Raw genomic sequence first — 26,400 nt, 5'->3', positions numbered from 1 at the left:
TCTAGCCTAGTCTGAAAAGGGCAGGTTGTGAGTAATCCCACATGTAAGTTATGATCTATGATGTCCCTATCTCGACCCTGCTTCTCCAGTAAGACTGTGGAGACACCCAAGCCCACCTCTGGCCTCCAGGTCCACCAGGATCAGGAAAAGAGGCTGCAGTTCCCAGAAGCCAGAGGGAGGCACAAGGACCTCTTTAAATACTGATGACCATCCCCTTCTCTTGTTTTCCTCTCACCTGTCTAACCATTTCTAAATTGTAGTCTATTAATGCTTCTGCCTTTACCATGCATCTAGTAAGGTAAAAATTAAAGTGTGTTTGAATTATGACCTTGAATGAAACCACGCGTGGGAGAGCAAATGAAAGAGTCAGGCCAACTGGTTAAAGACTGTCCTGGTTCCATGATGTGTGGTGTAGGGTCATCTTGAAAGAATTCAACCCCACACTGCCTCCAGACCAGGCAAAGGCATTTATTGAAATTGACATCTCTCATTAAGTGGGCTGAGTTCCAAGAGGAACCAGCAACTTCAGTGAAAGCAAGATGGATTTTTATATAACAGAAGATGCAATCATATAACAGAAATTATGAATATTAAAAAGCAGGAGGGATGTGTTAAGGGATTAGGTAATGGGGGAGGGGTCCCATCCTCGGTGGAATTGTGCATGCGATTACCCACAATGCATATAGAAAAACCCATGGGGGGCAGCATTTATGTATGAAAATGATATAAGAAACTTCTCTATGTCATAAGTTTACTCTAGGTCAGGTCTTTACTATTACAGGCCATGTGCTATCTTGGTGGGGGGGCTTCTATGGTTTGGTGATCAAATATCCTACTTGGGCTGCTTTCTGACTGGCTAGCTATTGTGGTTCCGTCAGGTCAAGGTGGATAATTTCTCTTGAGCTAAATGGATGGTGCGATTGTGGTTGAGTGCACAACACGTCGGTTTAAACGTGAGAGTTAGATCTGGGGGGCAGCTGGGGGCGATGGCTAGGTAAGGGCAGTGGCTATATTGAGTCTAGGGGCCTGTGGTGTGGTTAAATCAGGCCACGCCTGCTGTTAAGTGGGGCCCATGAGGAAATTAGAATATTGGGGTTGAGGGCAGCTTTATTAGGACTCTGTCAGAGACCATATAAATAGGACCTGGCTTCTAGAAAGACAGGGGAACTTCCTATTGTGACATGTCACTTGGAACAGGATTACCCATGTAGTCCCTGAAGCCAGAGAACAGTAACCACATGGGATAAGGTAGCAGAAGACTGGTGCTTTCCTCCCTACTCACACCATGACTCATTGGGCCAGCACATATCCAGGGAAAGGGCAGTCTGTTCAGCAGCCCCAAGTGTGTTTCTCTCCTGGAGGGTATGCAAATCACAGAATGTTACTATACTTCTTGAGAGGGCCCTTCCCCTCGAGAAAGAAGGATTGTCCAGAATGCCTAGGGGTTGCCTCACTGACAACCCTAAGTTCAGGAAAATTTATGGGCTATTTGAGGGCTTTGGGTGTTTTCAGCATCAATTGTATGGTCTCTTTCTATTTTCCGGGGGGGTAAAATAAAGGCTGCCCTCTACCCACAGGGATGTATTGCTCTGGGTACCTGCACAGGAGCCGGGCACCCTGTTACCAACATCTGTGGAAACCCAGACATGAACTCTGTTGGGGGATTTGCTAGAGGTAAGTTGGGGGAGAGAGGTGGAGGGAGGAATGAGCCAAAAAATAGAAATAGAAAATGATCCCTTTTGGGTGGTCCTGAGGATGAGACACCTAGCTCCCATGCCAAGAATGCCCTCACCACTACTTTCTAGCTAGCATCCCTAGCTCAGGATGGCTCAGCCCACCTTCTCCATGACACCTTTCAGGACCCCTCAGCTGCTGTCCGCCCTCAACATGACTTGGCATTTCTTTGGTAAAGATTTTGAACACAGTTAAATGTTCACATGTCGTCTTCCCCGGTAGAATGTGAGCTCCTTGAGGGCAGGTCTTTCACTTTTATTTGTGTTTCCCGCCCCCCCAGACTCCCCATGGCTTAATAGTGCCTGGCACATAGTAGGATGTGGCTGCCGGCAGCTTGGTTCAGTGGACGGAGCACTGGCCCTGGAGTCAAAGGACCCGGGTTCAGATTTTACCTCTGATGTTAACCACCTGAGTGATACTCCCTTCTTTCTGAGTGCCCTCTCTTTCAAGAGAGATCCTCCAGACTCCCACCTTAAGGAAAACACTACAACCTCCAGTCCTGCTGGGCTAGATTCCTCTGTTCCCAATCTAGGAAGGACTTTATCTCCCAGGGTATTCAGCAAGGCATCTTGTCCAAGCCTTGCCAGAACAACTATTACGTTCAGCTAGAGGTAACCCTGCTTTGGGTTCTGAAGAGCTAGGCTCTTAGTGCTTGGGGCAAAGCATACGTTCCAGCACTCCTTGAGGAAAAAACTGGGAAGGCCTTATTTTCACATATGTGTATATATATATGTTTATATGTCTATAACTACAAGCTACATGGCTAAATGAAAACTGCAGCCCAGCCATGCTGCCATAATGGAGGTGGCCTTGATGACTTTGGCGTCTGTCTCTCAGAATCATTATGCACGCGGTGTGAAGGCAACACAAAACACAAAACGAAGTATCCCAATGATCATCTCACCAAGGTCCTGTGAATAGAAAGGAAGGCTGGTCAGTGTGGAAGCCTGCTGCCCTTCACTCCAATCAAGTACTCTGCTCTGGCTAGCTCCCTTGGGAAAAGAAAGGAGCCAACAAAATGAAAAGGGAGCTGAGGGACTTGGGGCAGCCACACCATAGAGGGGAGGAGATGGAAGGAATCAAACTGGGATAGACCCAAATGGGGACCAAACGGGTCTACAGCCTAGGGGTACTTAAAGCTGATAGGAGAACAGGAGGAGGAGGTGGAAAGAAGAAGGTCAAGAGGGGCTTTTCTCGGGCAGTCCAAGTTAGAAGCGGCATCCTTGAGAGATCAAGGATTTCTCATGGTTCTTATGCAATTATTGAATCAAGTGGAGAATTTAAAGACCCTATGATGAATAGTAACAGAGAGTCTGATGAAAAGAAATGGGTTTTGCAAGTTCTTTAGGGACACATGAGGAAGCTCTCACCCACCAGCTTTATGTTCAGGGTAATAAATCTGGCCACCCTTCCACCATTACCCACGTGTCAATTCTGATAAGTTAACATGGTAGGTTGGACTGAAGCCAAGACAGATTATTCTCAGATATTATTCTGAACTGGAATAATGGCTGTGGAGTAACCTTCCTTGAAGAAAGGGAAACTTGGCCCTGGGGGATCATTGAACATTAGGCTTTACCTGTTCCAGTTAAAAAACTTCCCAGAGCTTTAAAAGCAAAGACTTCCTTTCCCAAGGAAAGAACATTGACATCCCCAGATGGGAAAACTGAGTTTAAAGTGAGAAGGCCCATGCCCAGGGCTGAGCTGAGGAAATGGATCTCAAGTACTGTGCACATGCTCTGTTTGGTTCTGACCATAAGCACCCCAGGAAGTCTACACCAGCTCCACAAGCGTGCTTTGTTATTTGCTAAAATTCATCACTTAACCACCATTTATTAGGTAGCTAGTCTCCGTAGTATACCTGACAGCTCTGACAGAGCTGCATCTTCCGTTGTTTCCCGTATCTCAGGTCAATCACAAAGTCGTGACAGTTCTGGGTAATGGCACAATAGGGCACCATGTTCCCCACCATCTCCAAGGCCTCAGCGATGATCACTTCAGGTGGTAGTGGCTGGTATAACTCATCATATATGTTATTCACCCTGTAGTTCTCTCCTTGATCAATGTTAAATGGTTTCTTCTCCACTATGCCATGAGTAGCCATCATAGAAGTAGTTGTTTTACCTTTCAATGTGAAAAGAAGATGCCACTTATGGTGAGCTCTTTCTCAAACAGTCCCATCCTGGGTCCCTTTAGCCCCATGTTTCTGAGAGTGTCCCAAAAGAGTTACTTGTAGGGAAGTCTGGCTGCTTGCCTGGTACTCAAACTCCAAAAGGTTGAGATGTACCCAAGAAACTTCAGTACCCTGGCCTGAATCTGTCTTTCATGATTTTATTTAAACTTTTCCCCTGATAAACAGCTAATTAGGAGAATGTATAACTAGCTATACTTGGGGCTGGAGCAGCTCAAACCAAGCCCCATGACACGCATGATTAAAATAGCCCTTCAGACACCTTTCAATGGAGTCCAGAGAGGATCAGGGTGCTTCTTCCAGCAGGGCTTTGGCCCCGAATGAAAGAATACTCTCCCAATGCACACAAATTATAGGGCCACGGCTACCCTAGAAAGTAGTACTTACTACTTCCCTCCTCAGAGGACGTGTATGTATGAACCCTCCATGGCATTGGGAAAGGGTGTCTGCTGTCATAAGCACCACTCTCAACACAGCTGTGCATCCAAATAAGATCTCAGCCCTTTGAGACTCCCCACCTAGACCTAGGACTCAGCCACACTCAGTGCAATGAGGGAATGTCAGGTGCCCAAGATCATGAAGACACCAAGGGAGTGGAAAGGAGAGGTGGGTGGAAACTTGGCTTTACCAATGTCTGTTGTCCCTGCTGCAGCCAAGTGATAAAGCTAGACTCGTCTCTGATGTGATCATTTGAGCTCCCTCTCTCTGTCTGTCTCTCAGTCTCTGTGTGTCTCTGTCTCTCTGCCTCTCTCAGTCTCTCTCTGTCTCTCTGCCTCCTCTCAACTGACATTGGGGGCAGACTCATAGTGGAAGGCATCAATCAAGCAACAATAATTTTTTGAGGGCTTAGCAGCTTGGCTTCAGCTTAGTTTATATTCTAGAGAGTGAAACAACATGTTACCTGTGTAGTGATATACAAAATGAAAGCAAGGCAAAGACCTTATATAGAAGGTGATGTTCTTGTTGAGCTTTGAAAGAAGCTAGGAAGGTGTGGAGGTGAGAAGGGAAAGCATTCCAGGTATAACAAAGCCCTCCCTCTGTAATCAAGTGACCTTGCAAAAAGGCTTGCCCTTGCAAGTCTACACCCAGCCCCTTATCTGTGTACAATGGAACCACGCATAAGAGGTAATGCTGGGAGACTACTTACCTATAGGCACTAGGTGGATGATCAAATTCTTCCCAACATAAATACCCCAATGGTGAAATTTAGGCTGGAAGAACTCAATTAGGTCACCAGGTTTGGGTGCAGGCTGCAAAATCCAAAATAGTATCATGTTAAATGATTTGGAAAGGAGGTGGCACGTGCTTGAAAAGCTGGAAGGATCCAGAGGCCTGGAGAACGGGCCATACTGGAATCAGTGAAGGAACTGAAGATATTTAGAAGATATGAGGAGCATGGCAGCAGTTTTCAGATCTATGGAGGGCAAGCAGGAGTAAGAAGAATGTTGTTCCAGGCTGAACCAAATGGGCCAAAAGTTTCAGAGAGCCAGAATTATGCTGGATGTTAGGAAAAGCTTCCTCATGGTGAGTGCTATCTGCAAGGGGATCAGGTTGCCTTGGGAAGTAATCCTTGGAGGTCTTTGACCATTTCCCAGTGCTGATGCAAGGAGGAATTCCCACTCAAGCATGCATTGGGTTAGATGCTTTCTGGATTTAGAATCAGAGGGCACGGGTTCCAGCCAATCCCAGGTCTGCCACGTACCAGCTGTGTTCCAGGTCCCTCAACCTCTGTGAGACTTGATTTCCTCCTCTCTAAATATAGGAGTTGGAATAGACGACCTTTCCACTCCTTCCCAGCACTAAATCTGTGAGCCAGAGTGTCCTTCCAGCTCTGAGATTCTGTGATTCTAATCGAGAGCTATAACTCCAGTCAGGCATTGTGCACGCAGCCAGCATATACATATACACACATATGTACATGTGTATTATCTGATATATACATATATATATGTATATTTGTTGTTGTTGAGTCATTTCAGTAGTGTTTGACTTTTCGTGACCCCATTTGGAGTTTTCTTGACAAAGATCATGGAGTGATTTGCCACTTCCTTCTCCGACTCATTTTCCAGATGAGGAAACTGAGGCCAAGCGGGTGAAGTGACTTGCCCAGGGTCACACAGTTTGTAAGTGTCCGAGGTCAGATTTGAACTCAGGAAGATTAATCTTCCTGACTTCAGGCCCAGCACCATGTCCACTGTGTCACCCAGCTGCCTATATGTGTATGTATGTGTGTATACACATACATATATGTACATATATAATAGCTGGCATGTATATAGCACCTACTATGTGTGAGATACTGTATATTAAGCCCTTTACAAATGTTCTATCATTTGAATTCTCTCCATTTTACAGATGAGGAAACTGAAGCAAACAGAGGTTAAGTGATTTGCCCAGGGTCATGCTCAAAAGTGTCTGAAGCCAGACCCAATGGTCTTACCAACTGTGCCTCCAGCTGTCTACACACACACACACACACACACACACACGTGTGTATGTGTTTAGGTGTGTAGCATATGTGTGTTTTTATGTATGCATGTATGCAAAAGGAAGGACCTGAGCCCAAGTCTTGCGACTTAGAGGCCAGATTTCTATCTGCTCTACCATGTTGGTGTAACTCACTTGAGTTAACATATGTTTGCTGAGGGACTCCCAAGGGAACATTTTCAGCAGCTGATGAACATGCTGCCACCAGTATGGCTTGCTAGCACAAAAGCCATCCGTCAATAGCCAAAATAATAATAATTAATAAAACCCAATCGAATGCTACCTTAGAATGTACAGTCAGAGAAGAACAATTTTGTAATGAGATTTCCCTCCTGATTCCTAGGTCAGAGGCCCACTTGAGCCCACCTCACAAATGCAAAACCCTTAATACAGAACAAAAGAGCATGTCTGCCCGTTTCACATATGGACACATCTGTGCATGTGTGTATACCCCATTCAGTAAACTAGTGGCTCTCCATTACCTCCAGGAGCAAACATAAAATCCTCTCCTTGGTTTTGAAAACCCATCCTAACCTTTCCCCTCCCTACTTTTCCAGTCTTCTTAAACCTTATTCCTATCTCTAAAAGCCACAACCCAGTGACAGTTTGGCCTTTTTGGTGTCCCCCACACATGACGCTCTATCTCTCCATCCAGTATCTTCCCCAGCTGTCTCCCATGCCTAGAATGCTTTCCATCGTCATTTCTGCCTAAACATTGGGAAAATAAGACCCCACTGACTTCAGCTTCCACTATAAACGGTTCTCTCAACATGTCAGTAACAACAATGAACAGATATTGGACCTTTCCTGGGTTTTTTCAAGTATTCTTGAATGTCTGAATGACTTCACGGAGCACAGAATGGTTGCTCCTGACCTTTTTCCTGTGTATACTTTTCTAGAGTCCCAATTGTCTTAACTCTGACCTTCATGAAATCTACATATTCTTCATTAAACATAGGTTCTCTTCCACGTACCTTGCAAATATTAGCCTTCACAAATGGACAATATTTTTCAAATACTATATTCATGTCTTCATAGTGTTGTTATATAAAACCAATATTTACCATCTACCAAAGAACAATTGATCAAGAGGAAATGTCCAAAACAATTTGATCGATTCCAACAATGCAAACAGAAACAAGAATAACACATCAACCTCAATTACTGACAGATTGTGTCAATTAGAAATCAGTTGGTGCTCTCTTGGTCAGGGATCAGAGCTAATATTTTTATCAAAAATACTTCAGTAATGCTTAAAATAATGGCTGAGTAATAATGCAGAAAATTCCACTGAAAAGAAAGCCAAACAAAAGAAAAAGGGCAACTCCCCTCTCAAGAAAAAATTAGCATGGAATTGAAACTAGAAAGAAAAAAAAATTGCCCTGGCTGAGTTTCCCCTACCCCCTTATAACACTTAGACTAGGGGCAATATAATGACCTCAGAGGTCCACGTGGTTCCTTCTTCTGCTACTGTAGGAAATTTATATTAAACGAAAAGATAAGAATATCACGATAATAATCCCAAACCCCCAGTTAGGAAAAATCCTAACCTTTAGGCCAAGGTTTGGGTAAAAAAAAGCAGCAGAGTAAACATAAGGAGGGTAACAAGCATTTATTAATCAATCAACCAGTTAAAATTTATTAAGCACCTACTGTGTGCACTGTGCTAAGTGCTAAAGATACAAAAAGAGGCAAAGGACCATCCCTGCCCTCAAGGATGTTAACAACTATATACAAAGCCAGCTCTATATGGGATAAGTACGAAATAATTAACAGAGATAAGATTACCATTGCTGGAACCTTCTAAGCAGTGTGGTAACAGCCGGGCACCCGGGAGGGGAAAATGGGGAAGGAGCAGACCTTTACTTGGACCTTCCCTCAGCCTTCAAGGATGTGATTACAACTGGTGGCTCTAGCCTGGGTCTTCTGCTTCAGAGTACTTGGTCAGCCAATGGCTGTCTCTCTCCTCGCAGTCACATTTCAGTCCGACTTTCTCTTTCTGTTTTCGCCAGTGTTCCCCAGTGCTGCTGTTTGTTTTTTGTTTTTTTTTTCCCCTGGTTCAGCTCTTGAAATCTCCCTTCTTAGCTACCAAGCCATTAAAAATCTCTCTTCTAGACCTGGTACAGAAGTTCCTCAGCTAGTCTTCTTAAGTCTCTCCAGTTCATCAAGGATTTTTTGCACCTATATCTAAAGTATGTGTGTATATAAATATTATGTAAATATATGTACGCATGTAAATAGAAACATGTATATGAATACATATGTGTGGTATATACAATATACTTTAGGATATATACATATATGCATACACACACATACAGACTTGTTCTCACTTGGTTAAAATTCTGGGGTTCACATTTTAGCTCTCCCTTTAGACAAGATGGAGTAATTTGGTTGCGAAAGGGTTCAAAGAAAACATAGAAAGGAGTGCTAAAGCTCAGCAATTAGGTAAGGCCTAATTTCAGACCCCATCTAACATCACCCTGATGCAGAGCCTGAGGGTGAGGTAGACCTGTGCAGTTTTTCTAATCCTCATTCTCCTTGACCTCTCTGCAGCCGTGGACACTACTGATCACTGTCTCCTCCTTGACACTCTTTTCTCTAGGTTTTCAGGACGTCCCCCTCTCTTTCCTGGTTCTCTTCCTACCTCTCTGACCACTCCTTCTCTGTCTCTTTTGTTGTATTCTCCTCCAGACCACATCCTCTAACTGATGGTGTCCCCGAGTTCTGTCCTGATCTCATTAGATAGATCCCACGGATTTAATGATCATCTCTGTTGTTGCAGGATGGATCGATTATCCAATCTTGCCCTGATCTCTCTGCTGACTTCAAATCTCACATCTCCAACTGCCTTTCAGACATCTAAAACTGGGTGTCCAGTAGACATCTTAAACTCAACCTGTCCAAAAGTGAACTCATGATCTTTCCCCCTAAATACACCACTACTTCCTTCCCCATTACTGCCAAGGGCAGCACTATCCTCCCAACCCCTCAGGGCTCACAACCTAGAGGTCGTCCTGGATTCCTCACCATCTCTTGAATATGCCTCCTTCTTCTGACACTGCCCCTGAAGCAGAAGACATACAGTGCCCTAAAAGTTAAAAGCTTTTTAAAGAAACAAATTTTAAGTAAGGGTTGTTTTTCCAGCATCTTGTGAGGCCCCTCCTGACCTTGAGGGCATCCTAGAGTCTCTTTCTCTTGTCTTGAGATACCATAAAACTCTTCCTTATCCTGAGTCCCCTATCCTGCCATCCATCTTCCTCATCCTGTGTCATGACAACCCCTCCCCTTATCTTGTAAGATAAAACAGACCCCTACCCCTCTGTAAGTTGCTAGTCCTCTTTCCAGAGCTAGCCTGCTGCTTTTGCATCAATAAAGCTCCCAATGGTTACAGAGAAGGTCTAAGTGAATTCTTTCACACCTGAACCAGCTCTCCCAACTCTAAACCTCAACACCCCTACCCTGGTGTAGACTCTCATCACCTCGTACCTGGACTACTGCAGCAGCCTGCTGGTGGATCTGCCTGCCTCGAGTCTCTCCCCATTCCATTCATTTATCTGAAATGCACAAAGGAGGAATGAACAAACACAGACAGAATGTGGTGTGGAAACATACCAGACTCTACAAGCAGATACAGAGAAAGGGAAGGGGAAGGTTTTTAAAGGGATGGCAGATGTGAGGAAGAAATAGTGACAAGCAAAGCAAATGTCAGTTTCAGAGGCTACTACCCTCATTAAAGAGGAGTCAAAAAGAGTGAAAATCCCTACACTGGGGGTGGAGGGACCAACCTGGAAGTAACCCCTGCTTGGGGGGCTGGGGTTGCATCTAATAGGGGAGAGCAGAAGAAACGCCCCGTCACTAAGCGCAAGTCTCCACTGCCCGGCCCTGGGAGGATGGGGGGAGCAATCAGGGAGGGCGACCTGCAGGAGAGGGCATGAGCTAGTCTAGGAAGGTGAGATTCTGGGGGGCTAGGTAAGGAGAGAGCAGAGACCTGGAGTGAGGGTGGGGAGGCATATCCAACAAGACAGGCGGGGCCAGGCCTCCTGAGCTTGTATTCTGCTCTAAAATGCTGTGGACGCTGAGGTAGGACTTTGTGGAGAAGCAATAACCCCAAAAACGAAGGAAATGAGAAGGAGCCAACAGTGCAAGGCAAAAATGCCTTATTTGTTTTAAGTATTCAAACCTCCAGGAAACAGATGAATTAATACTGTGAGAGATGGCCCAAAGTGCACTTCCCTCAGGCCTAAGTTTCACTTTTCCAGAAAACCCTGAGGTAAGTTTCCCTTTCTCAAAGTCCAGGTCAGCACAGGCAGTTCCTGGTCGCTCCCACTTCCTGGTACAGGCACGCATCTGGTTCCCAAATATGGGCATGTTTGCTTCTATTGGATATCAGTTGCTGCATTTAGATTGTATGCCTTGAGTACCAGTCAATGGGGGAGAGAGGTAAGAAGGTGGGAGGGGGCACGTGCGAGGGTCGTAAAGCTTTGCCTCTCCCAGCCGGCGGGCACACTCCCTGGCTGCCAAGCTTGAGTGACGAGGGCTGTGCCCTTTCTCGTGAGAAAGAATGAAGACCTTTTCTGATCTCTGATTCAGACTCCAAAGTCTTGATTTCGGTGGTCACCGTCCCACACGATAGTTGAAAAACAGAAACATAATTTGTTTTAAGAGGGAAAAAGTTGTAGAAGACTGATATACTTCACTTCTTCTGGACAATACTGAGAACATCAAAACACATTGATTCTAACAGTAAATATGAGAAGCAGTATAGGGTAGTGGATGAAGGGCCAGCCCTTGGCTAAGGAAAACCTGGCTTTAGTTCCTAATTCTAACACATGCTAGTATCATTTAACTTCTCGGTCACTTTTCGTCTTGGTATAAAAGGATTAACCAATCAGTACCCACAAAGAATTCTCTAAGACTTTAATTACAGATGGGTTATCAAACTTCATCATCTGAGGGAGTTCCCAACACTTCCCCACAGTGACAAAATTCCAAGGCTAAAATAATAAATGTCAATGGTCTGAATTATCTTACGGAGGCAAAAAAGTGTTGACATGAAATGATGAAAGCTGAAGCAAACCACGAGCCAAGAAAACAATATGTACAATAATTGTAACAATGTAAATGGAAAAACCAACCACAAAAAATTCAAAAGCAAATGATGCAAATTACAAAGAATAAGCTTGCCTTGAAAGAAGATATGTAAGAAGACACCCCTTTGCAGAGGTGGAAGGTCCACAAATGTTGTATATTGTACATATTTTAGACTTTTTCAATATATTGGTCAGTTATGCCGATTTCCTGTTTTTCTTTTTTCGTCTTTAGAAAATACTGTTTGTTATATAAAATAGTTCTCTGAGAGGGAAAGGAAGGATACTGGGCAAAATTATAGGGATATAAAATAACAAGATATTAATAAAAACTCATTTAAAAAATTAATCAAGAAACAAAACTCATCAATATGTTGCTTACAGGCAAGGCAAAAGATATAGCTAGATTAAGAAGTGGGTCTAAAATATCTGAGGGGTGGCATCAATACCTAATAAACTAGAATTCAAAGAAAAATCAGGCAAAAAACACTTATTACTGGTACTCCATGCCAGTCATTTCACTAAGTGCTAGGGATGCAAAGACAAAAGAAAAAATGAAGCAGTTCCTTCCCTAATAACACGTACTTATATAAATATAGGAAGATTCTATGCAAAATGGATATAAAGTAGTTGGGGAAGGAGGGCACTAGCAGCTGGAAATGCTTCATGTGGAAGATGTCGGGCTTAGTTTTGTAGGAAATCAAGAATTCAGAAAGGCAGAGGGAGGGGTAAGAGCATTTCAGGCATGGAGAGGATCTGAAAAGAGATGAGGCTTCACCATTAAAACGGCATTGGTAGATTTGGAAAAAGCGTTGAAGTCAGGGTTGCAGAAGGTTTAGAAGAGTGGGGGAGAGAGGACCATAGATTCAGCACATGGAAATATTTTTTCCAAGGGTTTTGAGAAAGAAGAGAGAAAGGTTGATGGCTGGTAGAGATGGGGGGACCTAGTAGGGTGCTTTTTAAGGATGGGAGATACATGGACATGTTTGTAGGAAGCAGGGAAGGAATCAATAGATAGAAGCTTAAAGGATTAGAGAGTGGGGATGATGGTGAGAGCAATCTGTTGGAGAACACAAGAGGAGATGAAATCAAAGGTATGTGTAGAAGAGAGGGCCTTGATGAGAAGAGCCACTAGTCCTAATCAGAGTCTACAGTAAAGGAGAAAATAGTAAGAGATGAAGAGTAGAGATAAAGAGTAGATGAGGAGAAGGGTTGTGAGAGGAAGATAGAGAAGAGGGAATTTGAGATGTAAAATATAAGGCTGAGGTCCTCAGCAGAGGGGGAGAGAGAAAGAGAGAGAGAGAGAAAATTGTGTGTGTGTGTGTGTGTGTGTGTGTGTGTGTGTATGTGTGTGTGTGTGTCACACAAATAGAGGGAGGGAAAGAGAAAGTCTTAGAACTGCTGTATTTAGTAGGATAGAGAATCAATTAAGAAGTTGAAGGATTTCCTTGCTACAATGAAAGCCCATTGGAGAGCAAATAACATAAATGTGTAGTGAGTCCAGTTAAAATAGTTTCCTGACTTATTTGAATTCTGATTGGCAGAATGTGAGTAGGAGTGGAGGAGATGGCTGGTGGGAGTAGTCCATGGTGGGGGTTTGACAAGGTACAAGCACTACAAGACAAGTGTTGGAGAGTAGATAATGTACAGTTGGATTGGTTCCCCAAGGAGTTGAGCTTGGAAAGGAAGAAGAGTGCAGCCAGAAAAAGAGGTGAGAGCCCAGAACAGGACTAGGGGGCTGGAGGGCTGGATAAGGTCCAGACGATGAAAGATGAAGGATGAAAGATGAAGGATGAAGGTGAGGTTTTACGAAAAGTAAAGCAAAGAGAGGGGTGGAAAAAATAGATTTTAGTCAGGTAAATGTCAAGATCAAGTGTTCTTCATCATGGAGGAGAACGCTTTTGGGTGATGGCAAGATCAAAATCGACGGTTCTCATCCCCTAGGTATAGCAGATTAGTAGGTCTCAAGAGTTGAGTAATTGAAGGACCTGGGAGGTCAGGGCTTTGGAGGGAACATCAGCATGTATGTTGAAGGCTGCTAGGGTGAGGGCTGGAGTTGGAGTGGACAGATTTGTGAGCCAGGCACTGAACTTAATTGAGAAAGGAGGAAGAATGCCCTGGGGCCAGATGATTAACAGCCACCAGGATCTGGGTTGGGGAATAACATTTAGAGGGTGTGACCCTCATAGGAGAAGAGGTTGGCAAATGATAACAATGGAGGGAAAGTCTGGAAAGGGCAGGGGAGGAATGAAGATGACTTCGAGTCCTCCTTTAGGACCAGTGGTTTAGAAGTGGGAGAGAAGGTTCAGCCAGGAACGCAGTGTCATCTGGAAGGAAGCCAGGTTTCAGTGAGGCACACAGGATGGAAGGAGCACGAGAAGAAGAGTTGTAAAACAAAGCAGAGTTTGCTAGTTTTATAGAGAGGGAATCTCAAAGGGCTCAGCAGATGGGGCAGGCAGGTGTGGAATAGGCCATTGCAGGGGTTGAGGTGATTCAGGATGAGAGAGCAGGCCGCAGGGGTTAGGGATCCAGAATCACGGGCACTCACAGGGAGAGCAGGAGCGGGGAATGATGCCAGGCTGGGTACCAGTGCCCAGGAGGAGCACCACTTCGTTCCTTTCGTCCCACGAAGGTGGGTGAGCAGAAGGTCAGGGTTGACTTTTGGATTCTGTGCAGGCCTGATATTTTCTACCAGGTGCAGTGTGGCCTAGAGCTTGTGATTTAGTCACTTACAGTCTTTGTATAGGTAAGAGGTAAGTCCTCAAGGTTGCTTTGCATTTGCATTTTTTCCTATTAGTGAAGATAAAGCCTTTTTTCAAACAGATGTAGATAGTTTGCATTTTATCTTCAGAAAATTTCTTGTTCATATTGTTGCTTCTCATTTGTTCAAGAATGCCTTTTGATCTTAAATAGTTATATATGTATATATTATAGAAATGGTATCCCAAAAGTCTTAATGCTTTAGTAGCATCAAAAGCTATGAACTAACAAAAAGCATTTGAAAGGCTACTGATATGACATCTTAAAATATCGATATTTCTTATTAAAATTCAGAGTAACTACCGTCTTATGCTATACAGCACTATAGTAGATTTCTGAACTTTGTAAAAACTTTCATCAGCTACTGCTCTGTGATTGTAAGGATTGTATCTGGAACCCTAGCCTTAAGATCATCCAAAGAACCAGGTTTTGATGCATCCACAACAGTTTTAACATGACTCAACAAGAAAAAGTCTAATAGAGAGAAATAAATCAGCTGACTGACAGGCCTGCTGAGAAAGAGGGCCTCTGCCACTCCACTGCCTGGCCCACAAAATGTATAATGACTGGACGGTCCATCTTGTTAACATTTTAAAAAATTTTATTAAGTAAGTATAACATAAACTTTCAAATGGTTTTCTTTTTTGTATTTGTAGCATTTATGCTTCTGAAGTTATTAAAGCTTAAAACTGTACTAAGACTTTTGGGACACGTTATAAATTAGATGCCAGACTTCTGTAAGAGATAAATGAGGCAAGAGTTTTTTGTTTTCCATTTTTTTTTTACACTCAGTAGTTTCTCTTGTTATTCTAGTAGCATTTATTTTTTAATGCATATACTTTTAAGAATAATTGTAAAAACAATGTTTAACATTTTTTTTTAAATTTTGAGTTCCAAATTTTCTCTGTCTCTCCCACATCTCCCCTTTCCCCTCCCCACTAGATGGCAAGCTATTTGATATAGGTATTACATATGCAATCATAATGCATAGACTTTTACATTTAATTATCTTTTTATGATCTTATCTATCCCTTATTTAGTTATTCTCTCTCGTAACCATTTAATAATGAAAGGCATCTCCTCTAAGTGTTTTTACGACGTGACTATTATGTGTAGACAACATTCATTTAGAGCCTGGTGGCATATAGTCTAAAGTTTTATTGGTTGAAACCTAATTTCTGCCAATTTGATTTCCAGTTTTCCCCTGGATTCTTGTTGAATAGGAAGTAGTTTGTGTTCTTAAGTTTATGAAACAGTAAGCTACTGTGAGAAATGAAAGTTAAGTTTCCACATAAGTAGATAAGAAATCAGCACAGACAGGCTAATTTCTCCATCCCGGAGGCCAGGGGAGTGATAAAACAATTCTAGGCACACAATGTATGTTAGGGGTGGGGCAAATATGGAAGATTATAACCCAAAAGAATTAGGACCAATCCTAATCCAGAAGGGAGGGGCATTTACTAACTATAAAGCTTGCCCCGGCTTCTTTTACCATGAGCATTTTCTCTCCTCCCGAGGAAGTGCACCCACTTCTTGAGCGAACCGAAATGGCGCACTTCAGCCTCTCTAATAAAAAGTCTTTGAGACACCAGTCTTCGGAACTGAGTCTGGGGTCATCTTTATAACAGCTACAAAGTTCTGTTGCTCCTGGGCCTTACGTATCAATTACTTTCCTGTTCTAACCAATACCAAATCATTTTTAAATGCTACTTTCATTGATGCCATTAGATTTCGTGTCACCTTTGTCTCAGGACACATCCTTCTACTCTCACTGAGGGAGCCATCCCAGAACAAAGATTTTTTTGTTAAAGAAAAAAGTTCAAAATATCTGCCAACTTGTCCACAAACCTAACAATATTCCATATCCATAGTTTCCCCCTTTGCAGAGACAGCAGGGAAATGCGTTTTCTCAACTCTCCTCCAGGGTCAAGCTTGATCACTACAATTGCAGAGAATTGAGTTTCTTATTTTCTTGTAAATTTAACCAGTACTAAATTATTTGAAGGATTACTGCTCATTGTAATGTAGTTTGAGGCACCCTTTATGTTATTTTTTATTATTTCCTGCAACTTCTAAGCATTTTGTTCCTCTAAGTCAATATTGTCACGTTGTTCTATGGAATAACTCCGTGGTGGTTGATCAGAGACAATGAAATACATTTTGGGGGGACTTTGGGATGTGAGGGGTTGATTTCTAGTTAATCCCTTTTTGGAAGCCATGTACATCTTGGGCCTTATGTGTTTGTTCAGTTTCCTTTTGAGCTCACCTTCTTGTCCTAGCATGAAGTGAGTCCAAACCTCATTTGGATGACCCTGCATACTGCAAAGATCCATTAGAGAAATGCTTTCACTTCCCTGAGTGTTTCAGGAAATCTTGGTGCCCACCTCCATCTGGGTTGCCCTATGCATTTGCAGGGATCCATCTGAGAAATATAGAGGTTGACCTGTGATTGTAGGGACCAGTTAAAGAATTGTTCATTCAGGATGGCTAGTTTGTCACCTGCCTGTGTGTAGGTGACTTCAAGTCAACCCCTGGTATCACATCCCTGTTGATAAATCTCCACATATGTGCCTTGGGACCTCATCTGGGACTGTGCTTGCACTCTAAGTGGAGAAACCTGGATTTTGTTTTCCCCTTATTCTTTGCCATAGCTAGTTATTTTAATTTTATTCTTTTCTATCTGCTTCGAGTTCAGTCGAGCCCTTATAAGCAGCAGGCAGGAGGCAGCCCGGGAGAACTTTGTAAAATGTTGCTTGTTGAATTTGTGTGTGTTTTCATCTAAGAACTAAGTAGACTTTGAATGACACCCAGGAGGCCACTTCCTCAGAGTTATATCTATGTAAAAAGTGAAAACCTACAAGAAAAAAAACCTACTAAAAATCACTCTGCCATATGAATTGTGCCAAGACCCTTTAGTCAAGGTCCTGGGGAGATGCTCTCCAAAGGACAATGGGGGGGGGGGGGTTCTCCAGGTCCCCAGAAGACTATCCACCAGTGGAGGAATGAACTAGTGTGCCCAAAGCCCCCTAAGAGATTTGTTGGAATAATTGACTGGGAAAGAAGATAAGGGGCTTGACGTTCACTTGATGAGATTACAGGGTGTGGATCTTTTAGACTGGAGTCTGTCCCTTGGAATTAGACCTGGATGTTGAACCCGTCATGGCGGAGGGTACAATGTGCCATGCTAGGATGCACTGAGTCACTCTGATCCTCATGGGCCATGCTGAAGATGATTGATGATGGAGAGTCAGGAGGTCCTCCCCCCTTCCATTATTCTACAGAAAGGCTCTCTGCTTTCTTTCCTACCATAGTAACATCTCTCAAATACTCTCCCTTGCCTCCTTTGGCTCTGCCTCTCCCCTGGTGCAGGTCTTCATCACCTCTTACCTGGATTACTGTTAACAGCTGCTGGGGGTCAGCCTACCTCAGTTCTCTCTCCACTCCAATCCATAATGCATTCAGCCTCTCAAGTGATTTTCCAAATCCATGTCTGATGTCACCCCTCCCCCAACTCAGCGAATTCCAGTGGCTCCCTCTTACCTCTAAGATCAAACATAAAATTCCTAACCTCCCTGTCACCCGCCTGTCCGGTACTCTTACACTTCACTCCGCTCCATGTATTTTCCAATGCAGGAAACAAAGGCCTCTTTCCTGTTCCTCACACAGGACGTTCCATCTTCCAACTGAACATTTTCACTGGCTGTCCCCCCAAGCCTGGAACTCCCTCCATCCTCATCCTGGCTTTCTTCAAGTTCCAGCTAACATCCCACCTTCTGGAAGAAACCTGTCCCAGTCCTTCTTAATAATCTTAGTGCCCTCCCACACAGACTAGGCCTAATTTATCCTCTGTACATCTTGTTAGAACTTGGTGGCTTCCCTTTGGTCTCACCCATTAGACTGTGAGCTCCTTACGAGCTAGGATTGGGGTTCATTTGTTGGCCTTCCTTTGTATCCCCGGCTCCTAGCATGTGTGCCTGGCACACACATAGCTGTCACTTTAAGAAATGCTTGATGACTTCTTAACTTGCAGTTCTGTTCCAGTACTCTCTTTTCCTCAGACTTACAGACTTTCTGGGACTTTTCCTCCTCCCCTCCCGACTCTCTAATCTCTCCAAGGCAATGGAAGCTTGCAGCAGAAGTCCATAGCAGCTGCAGACTGGACCATGAATCCCTAGCTGCCCTCTTCTGCCTTTTTTTAGTTCCTTTTCTGAGGTCTGCTGCTGGTGATTCTGAGGAACAGAAGTTTGTGGGTCAAGAGTTTCTGAGTGTAGGATTTAGGCATCAAACCAGGCTCCAAAAATCACTGTCATCCTCGACTCCTCACTCCCATTCACCCCCATATCCAGCCAGACCTTGTTTCTACTGTCACAACAGCTCTGCGCTCCCAGAGCTGCCATCTTGGGGCAGGCCCTCATCACCTCATGCCTGGACTGCCACAGTACCCTTCTATTTCGAGTCTCCAAGCCCTCCTCCTCTCAGCTACTGCAGTGATATTCTGAAAGAATGGGTCACACAAGTTACTTGGAGAGTGTGGATGCAAAGTGAGTGCAAAAGGGCCTAATTCCGCAGTCCTTCTCACAAAGCTGTCTTGACCTTCCAGGAGTAGTTAGGTGGCTTATTAGAGATGGTTTGTTTTCTGTGTACTTGCATGACTTTGGGTCCTTCGCAGCAGCCTTCTGTGAAGTGAAGTTAAGACTGTCCCATACCCAATATCCTTTGTGGGAATGGTCCCTGATACCCACCTTTTAGGGGAAACCCTGGATATGAGCCTTCCTTATGATAGAGCACTGTTTCTGAGACTTTTCCTGGAAGGATATAGGTGGAGGCAGGCCTTGAGACAGACTCTGGCCATTTCTGGATTCAACCCAGCTCTTTCTCCCGCTCGCCCCAGAAGAAAGCACCCAGGTCCGAGTGAGTCCAGTCTGCTTTACTGCGGTCCCCTGGGCTTTGGGGGCCCAGCTAGAAGGTAAAGACACTGTGGGGCTGAATAACAAACATTCCCCAATCTTTTTACATCCGCACTATCAGGACTCAAGTATAATAGCCAAGGGATTGTCAAGGGCTTGTACCCTCCGGCCACAGGGTAGGCTTCTGTCCCAGATCCCTGTCTTCTCCCTTAGGGAGGCTGGTGCCTGATTCTTGAACTCAATTTCCCTAACTTGAAAACTCTCAAACTCAGGATTACCTGTAAACTAACCCTCGAGCCTAGAAATACTCGTTCTTAGGAGTGCCAATCGTTGCCTGTGCTCTGAAGGAAAAACAGAAAGAAGGCAGACACAGATGGAACACTGGGGCTAGAAATGCCCCTCTCAGGTTCCCCAAGGCAAACCCAGACTGCTTTGGCTTGTGTTTCTCCTGCAAGTAGCAGTTTTCTGCTGGGGGTTGGGGTGGGGGGAGAAGAAAGGTGGTCAGGAAGAAAGAGGGAAACATCCCCCTTCAATAACTGTGCACTTTGGTATGGAAATCTGAGAGAGAGAGAAAGTTCAGGACAAGAAAAAGGATGGGAGGTTTCTTGGGTGGCTCTTATAGACCTAACTCCTGTGACAAGGGTCATCAGTCATCTTGGAGGCAGCTCCATTCACTGGGGGCCAAATGAGAGAAGCTCCCTGTGTCCTCTCAACAAGGAGGTAGGGCTGAGCTTCTGACAAAGATCCAGACCCTGTAATCTCATCAGGCGGACTGAGAGCGACTTAGCTAATAATAATAGCTAGTATTTGTCTAGTTTTAAGGTTTGCAAAGGCTTTACACATATTATCTCATTTGATCCTTACAACAACCCTGGGAGGTAAGTGCTGTTATTATCGCCATTTTACAGGTGAGGAAACTGAGACAGGCAGAGGTTAAATGTTTTGTCCAGAATCACACAGCAACTATGTGTATGAGGCTGGATTTGAACTCAGGTCTTCCTGATTCCAAGTCCAGAACTCTTTTCACTATGGTACCTAATAAATTAATCAGGGTGGTTTCCCCTCAGTCAGCATTCCTCCTCCTGCATCCTCCCATTCTGCTATTATTTTATTTAACAATTTTTCATCAGTATTCAGTAGTGATATTGGATGCTCTTTCTCTGCTTAGCCTTCCCCGGTTTCAGTATTAGACCATATTTCTCTCTGAGAAGGAGTTAGGTTACTTTGTCAATTATAGAGAATAATTTTTGTAGCATAGGTATTTCTCGGTAAACATTTGATAAATTCCACTCGTAAATCTATCTAGACCAGAGTTTGTTTGGGGGCTTTTTCCTTTGGTAATTCCTTTATGGTTTTTTCAGTTTTATTGTATGATATTGGGCTGTTTAAGATCTCTAGTTCTTGTTTGGTAAATGTGGGTATTTTAGATTTTTGTAGGTAATCATCCACATTTGCTTAAAATTCTTGGCTTTGCTAGAACATAACTGGGTATAGAAGGTTCTGATAATTCTTTTTCTTTCCCTCTTGTGTGTGTTCACTTGGTTCATGAATTTTATTTTCATCATTTGGTTTTCCTGTCTCTTGAAGTTATTTCTCATTGCATGAGCTCCATGAGGTTGACAGCCAAACCCGGTACTTTCAGGAGAGCATTTCTGATCTGCGAACAGAGAAGGAGGGACCATCAGGGTGGAAGCCTGCTCCCCCTCATTCTCCTGAACACTTGGCTCAGTATCAAATAGGGGCTAGCCTGGGGATGTGGGGCAACCATACTATACAGAGAGTGGAAAAAATAGAATCTTTGAGAAAAACTAGGATAAACAAAGCTGGGATTATGGGTAAGAAACAGGATGACAATCTGCAGGCATTTAAAACTGAAAACTTCTGGGGCTGGGGAGGAGAAGCAAGGAAGAAGGGCAGGAGGGGCCTTGATAGGAAAATCTAGATCTGAAATGGTAGATCTGCAGCCCAAGGACTTCACCTAGTTCTCTAATAACAAAAAGAGAAGTTGGGAAAGGGGGATTTCGCCATCCACAGTATACAGGCTGTTATTGAAAGGCCTAAAACGATATCAAAATTTAGGGAGACCTAAATCAGGTCTGATTAGGTGTTCTGACCAACCAGCATTCTATCCAGGTAATCCACAAATTCATTGTTTGGTGAAATCATTCATCACCAGCCTTTGTCTGCGACCCTGGGTGTAAATTCTGGCAAATTAAAGCTTACAAGTACCAAGAAGCTAGCGCTGACTTGCCCAGAATCTCAGAATTGGGAAAGAGAGCTCAGGGGTCATCTAATTCAGTCCCTACCCCTCATCCCTACCACAGTACATCTGCCAAGTGGTCATCAGGTCTTTGTTTGAAGGTATCCAGTAAGAAAAAGCGTGCTGCTTCCCAGGACAGCCCATTCCGTGAAGGGGTAAGCTGGACCTGTTAGGAAGTTTTCCTTCCATCCAACCTAAGTTTGCCTCTTTGCGGCTGCTGCCCATGGCTCCTCTTAGACCACACAGAACAATTCCAATGCCTCTTTTCCTGAGGACAGTCCTTCAGATACTTCATACAGCTATCACACCCTGCCTGAGGTTTCTCTTTTCTGGGCTAAACACCAAGTTCCTTCAACTGATCCCCCTAGGACACAGGCTCTAGGCCTTTCCCTGTTCTGGTCGCTGTCTCCTGGATGCTCTGTTTGCCAGTGCAGTTCCTAAAATGTACTGTCCAGGACAATACTCTCGATGTGATCTGGCCAGGGCACAAAGCTGCGAGAGGCGTGCTCCCAAAAGAGCCCATGGAACAGTCTCCCCTAAAGAAGCAGTGAGAATCTGGCCCAAGGATCATTGAACATGAGACTTAGCCAGGATGATTCAAAGAACTTCCCAGAGATTTATACACAAAGCTCCTTTACCAAGGAAAGAAGGACAGCACCCAGATGGGAAAAATGTCTTAAAAGGACTAGAGCCAAGGTCATGCCAAGGCAGTGAACACAACATCTCTAGTCCTCACATCCCCTTATCAGGTCTAACTTCTTGGGATATCCTGGAGGGCTTTACAAACAGCTACACGTGCCTCCTCCATGATTTCCTGAGATACATTTAATCATCTGTTTATATCCACCATTCTTCCCAGTTTTCCTGTTGCTTTTGGAGCACTGCCATCCTTCCAGTCATCTGAGTCCATAGCTTTGTATCCTCCTCAATTCTTCCCTTTCCCTCAGGCCCCTCATGGAGTCATCTCATTCATTTTACCTCTGAAGTAGCTCTCTGAGCTCACTCAGCCTTTGCTGTGCTCAGGCCATCATCATCTCTCACTTTGGACTATTGCAGTGGGCCCCTACATTGGTCCCCAGGCCTCAAGTGGTGTTACCCTCTTTCTCTTACACACACCTGCCATACTGATTTTCCTAATACACAGGTGTGACTATGTCACCTCCCTTGATTTGGTGAAATCACTTAAAAATCTTCAGTGATTTCCTGTAGCCTCTATAATGAAATACAAAATCCTCATACAGACATCTAAATATCCCACAAATTTGGCCAATCACATGTCCTCCACTGTCCTGCAACTGGCTGGCTCTTTCTTCCCAATTTATAGGATTCCATCGCCTACTTCTGTGCCTCGATACAGACGGCCCTCCACCGTCTAGAAGGCACTCCTTCCTTCCTCCTCACCACCTCTTGGAATCCCTAGCTTACTTTGAGACAAAGGTCTTCAGATGCCACCTCCTTCCAGAGGCCTTTCTTTATCTTTCATTTGTTTGTGTTTTCTCCATAAATCAATCAGTCCACAAGCATTTTAGGCACTGAGGGGACAAAGACAAAAAAAAGAAAGCATCCTTGCCATCAGGAAAGCTTATATTCTACCTCAGAAAACAGCATGTACAGATGTTGACGTCTCTACAAAGTAAATATACAGCATTCTCAGGAGACAGTGCCAGGGGCAGAGGGAGGGAATCAGCACTCAAGCTGACCTTTGAAGGAAGCTAGGGAATGTTAGCAGTAAAGGTAAGGAGGGAATCCATTCCAGGTAGGTTGGACAGCCCATGCAAAGTCATGGAGACCACGGGTGTCATGACCTGTGTGAGGAATAACACGGAGGCCAGCTTATATGGCCATAGAGTATAGGAAGCGGAGTAACATATTATAAGGCTGGAAAGGTACGTTGGAGCCTGATTGTGAAGGGCTTTAAAATAAGGACAGTGGAGTCTGAATTTGACTCTGTATGCAATAGGGAGCCACTAGAACTTTTTGAGCAGGGGAGTAACATGGCTACAGCTCTGCTTTAGGAATATCCCTTTGGTAGCTATATGGAAGATGCACTTATGGGAAAAACTGGAGGCAGGAAGACTGGGAGGCTATTTATATAGTCTAAGTTAGAGCTGATGAAGCCCTGCACTAGAGTGTGGCCATGTGAGAGGATGCAAGAGATGTTATGGAGGAAGAATCAACAAGGTTTAGCAACTGATTTGATTGGGGGGGGGGGAGGCCACAGGGGCAAGGGAGATGAGAGGTCTAGGATGTGTCCAAGGCAGCAAACCTGGGTGACTACAATGACGGTGATGCCCTCAACAAATATACAGAAGTATAGGGAAGGAGGAGGTTTCGAGGGAAAGATTATGAATTCTGTTTTCGGACACGTTGATTTTAGAATGCCTACAGGAAATCCAGTTTAAAATGCCCATTGGAAAGTTGGCAATGTGGCACCAGGGCTGGATATTTATTTCTAAGGAGTCATCTGTGTAGAGATGATAATTGAACTCATGGAAGCTGATAAGGAGGGAGGGGGAGAGAGAAAGAAGAAGGAAGAGAGAGAGAATGGTGCACCATGCACGTTAGAGCACTCCCAAAGTTAGGGGGTGGGATATGGATAATGATAAGGAGAATGAGGAAGAGCACTGTGACAAAATCAGAGCAGACAAATACCCAGGAAGAGGTTGGTCAACTGGCTAATGACAGAGAATTGGAGAAGGATGATGATGAAAACCATGAGCAATCAGGAGATCACACGGGACTTTAGAGAGAACCGTTTCAGTTGAAGAATGAGATATGAGGTCCAGTTGCAAGAGGTTGAGAATTGAGTTAGAGAAGAGGAAAGGGAGATAATAAAGGAGTGTAAACAACAGCTTTTTCCAGGAGCATTGCTACAAGAAGGAAGGGAAATCTAGGGAGGGAGCCAATAGGACAGTCAGGTCAATTTCCCTCGAGTATTTACGTTTTTATTATTTTGTATGTACCTACTCAGGTGGAATATGAGGTCCTTTAGAGCTCGAGGGTTTCATTTCATTGCCTAGCGCAATGCCTTGCATGAAGCATGCACCTAATAAAGGCTGAATTGAAGCTGTCATTCATTCAGTCATTCAGCCACGAGCTTTACAAGGGGCCTGCTGCTTTAGAACACACCTGATCACTGCGAGGGACTCCAGATCTCAGTCGGGTCGCAAAGTGTTCACAGTTATTGTTGAGGAGGTTGTAGGGAACCATCTTTCCCACCAGTTTCAAAGCTCGATGCACGATCTGGCTAGGTGGCAGTGGCGGGTCACTGTCATCATACTTATTGTTCACTTGGTACCTGTTGCTTCCAACCATCACATAGAGCAGTTCTCTCTTAAGTGGCGCAACATCGGCAATGACTGACGGAGGACCATAGGATCAAAGATTTAGAGCTGATAAATGACCTTAGAGGTTATGTGCTCCAACCCCCTCATTTGCAAACAAGGAGACTCCACCAGCATATTCGCCTTTCATTCCAAAAAGAAGATGCCTACAGTGGACTCCATCTTAAGCAGGACATCCAATGGGAAGCTGGTGATGGGCCCCACCCTGGGTCAGGCCCAGTGGTCCCTCCAGCCCCAAGTTTCTGACAGTGGCACAAAGGTATCATTTGTGGGAGAGTATCACTATCCTCCCTAACAAGTCCCTGAGTTTTGAGCAAACTCAAAAATGACTGGATTTGATGAATCAGCTTCAATAACCCAATTATGATTCTGAAGTCCATTAATCTACTTAAATTCTTATACATAAATAAATGTGAGAACTGACAATATCTCTGCTTGGAGTAGCACAAACCAGACAAGGGACAAGCAGTGCGGAATGTCTTCTCCAAAAATTTTAGCAGGGCTCTTGTCCAGGATTAGCAAATGCTGTCCCTTTACCAAAAACAGTGGTGTGGTTCTTACTTTACTGGGAGGGAGGGAGCATCAGGGAGAAGGTGGCAGTAAGGAATGAGAGTGTGTGGTTAAATGAAAGATGTCTGTCAACAGAAGATGGCATACCATCAGCTCGGGTCAGCAAGGATGTAGTAACCACTCAGTCCAACATCTTATCTCTCCCCATAGCAGAGACCATGGGACAGCCCATGCTGATGTAGAGGGGGGAGGGGAGGAGATGGAGGAAGAGGGCTAGGCTGTGCTCTTTCTGCTCTGTTGAAGGCCTGCAAGTATGTCCAATGCCTTCTATAGTCTGTGCCCTTGGGTAAACCCCTAATCACCCAAACTCATTAAGGCAAGGGTATATCATAAGAAAACCTTGCAAGGGCTAGCCATTGCCAGTAGATATAGTAAACCACCCCACCTTGAACCCAGCCTTTTGCCTACACACAGCCAAGCCCTATCTAAGAAGTAAAGGAGAGAAACTTCTTACGTGGAGGTACCAGGTGGACAACACAACCATAACCCACATAAACAGCCCAATGTGAATAGCCTCTTCGGAATATTTCAATCAGGTCTCCAGGCTTAGGCTCTTGCTATAAAACCAAAAACAGGGCCGGGTTACACAAGCAGCTTTTGGGAAGGAGGGATAGACCGATAAGCTAGTCCACACCCAAAGGAAAGTGGCCAAGCTAATGAGGGGACTGGGTTCAAGGCCATAAAGAGATTGGTAAATAGCACTAGGATAGAGAGATGTAGTCGAGGCAATCCTTACTTCTACTATCTGAAGGGCTGCCATGAGAAAGGGTAGCCTTGGGGCAGCTGGGTGGTGCAGTGGATAGAGCACTGGCCCTGAAGGCAGGAGGACTTGAGTTCAAATCCGGCCTCAGACCAGACACTTGATACTTACTAGCAGTGTGACCCTGGGCAAGTCACTTAACCCCAATTGCCTTTAAAAAAAAAAAAAAAGAAAAAAAAGGGTAGCCTTGTTCTGCTTGGCCACAGGACTGGGTAGCAAATAGAGGCTGACTGAGGCTGGGTGTAAAGAGAGACTTTCTAGCAATGAAAACTCTCCCAAAGTAAAAGAGGCTGTCGT

The 26,400-nt window shown here is 44.3% G+C and overlaps 1 protein-coding gene and 1 long non-coding RNA gene across 2 annotated transcripts; both read right to left on the bottom strand.

Annotated features, from left to right (window-relative positions):
• Positions 1-447: 447 nt before the first annotated feature.
• On the bottom strand, positions 448-8,370 carry LOC114038697 (retinoic acid receptor responder protein 3-like). The gene is made up of 4 exons (XM_027856085.1): positions 8,201-8,370; positions 5,073-5,175; positions 3,596-3,858; positions 448-2,645 (listed from the first exon to the last, which is right to left on the bottom strand). Exons 1-4 carry the CDS (start codon positions 8,201-8,203, stop codon positions 2,577-2,579), a joined length of 438 nt encoding a protein of 145 aa, XP_027711886.1. The 5' UTR covers positions 8,204-8,370; the 3' UTR covers positions 448-2,576.
• Positions 8,371-20,769: 12,399 nt separating this feature from the next.
• On the bottom strand, positions 20,770-25,880 carry LOC114038643. The gene is made up of 3 exons (XR_003568581.1): positions 25,798-25,880; positions 24,559-24,788; positions 20,770-20,826 (listed from the first exon to the last, which is right to left on the bottom strand). It is a non-coding gene; the product is annotated as an uncharacterized LOC114038643 (long non-coding RNA).
• Between the last annotated feature and the right edge of the window lie 520 nt (positions 25,881-26,400).

Source organism: Vombatus ursinus, unplaced genomic scaffold (assembly GCF_900497805.2).
Source record: "Vombatus ursinus unplaced genomic scaffold, bare-nosed wombat genome assembly UNPS02011369.1, whole genome shotgun sequence".
Taxonomy (NCBI): domain Eukaryota; kingdom Metazoa; phylum Chordata; class Mammalia; order Diprotodontia; family Vombatidae; genus Vombatus; species Vombatus ursinus.
Note: the sequence above shows the minus strand (reverse complement) of the source record. Positions and strands in the feature narration are given on the sequence as shown.

What these genes read in the sequence shown, in the direction of transcription:
- LOC114038697 (XM_027856085.1), bottom strand. An exon ending in CATCCACCTAGTGCCTATAG is followed by an intron (nt 3,859 to 5,072) that starts GTAAGTAGTCTC and finishes TCACATTGAAAG; the next exon opens with GTAAAACAACTACTTCTATG. An exon ending in AGCTCTGTCAGAGCTGTCAG is followed by an intron (nt 2,646 to 3,595) that starts GTATACTACGGA and finishes TTCTATTCACAG; the next exon opens with GACCTTGGTGAGATGATCAT.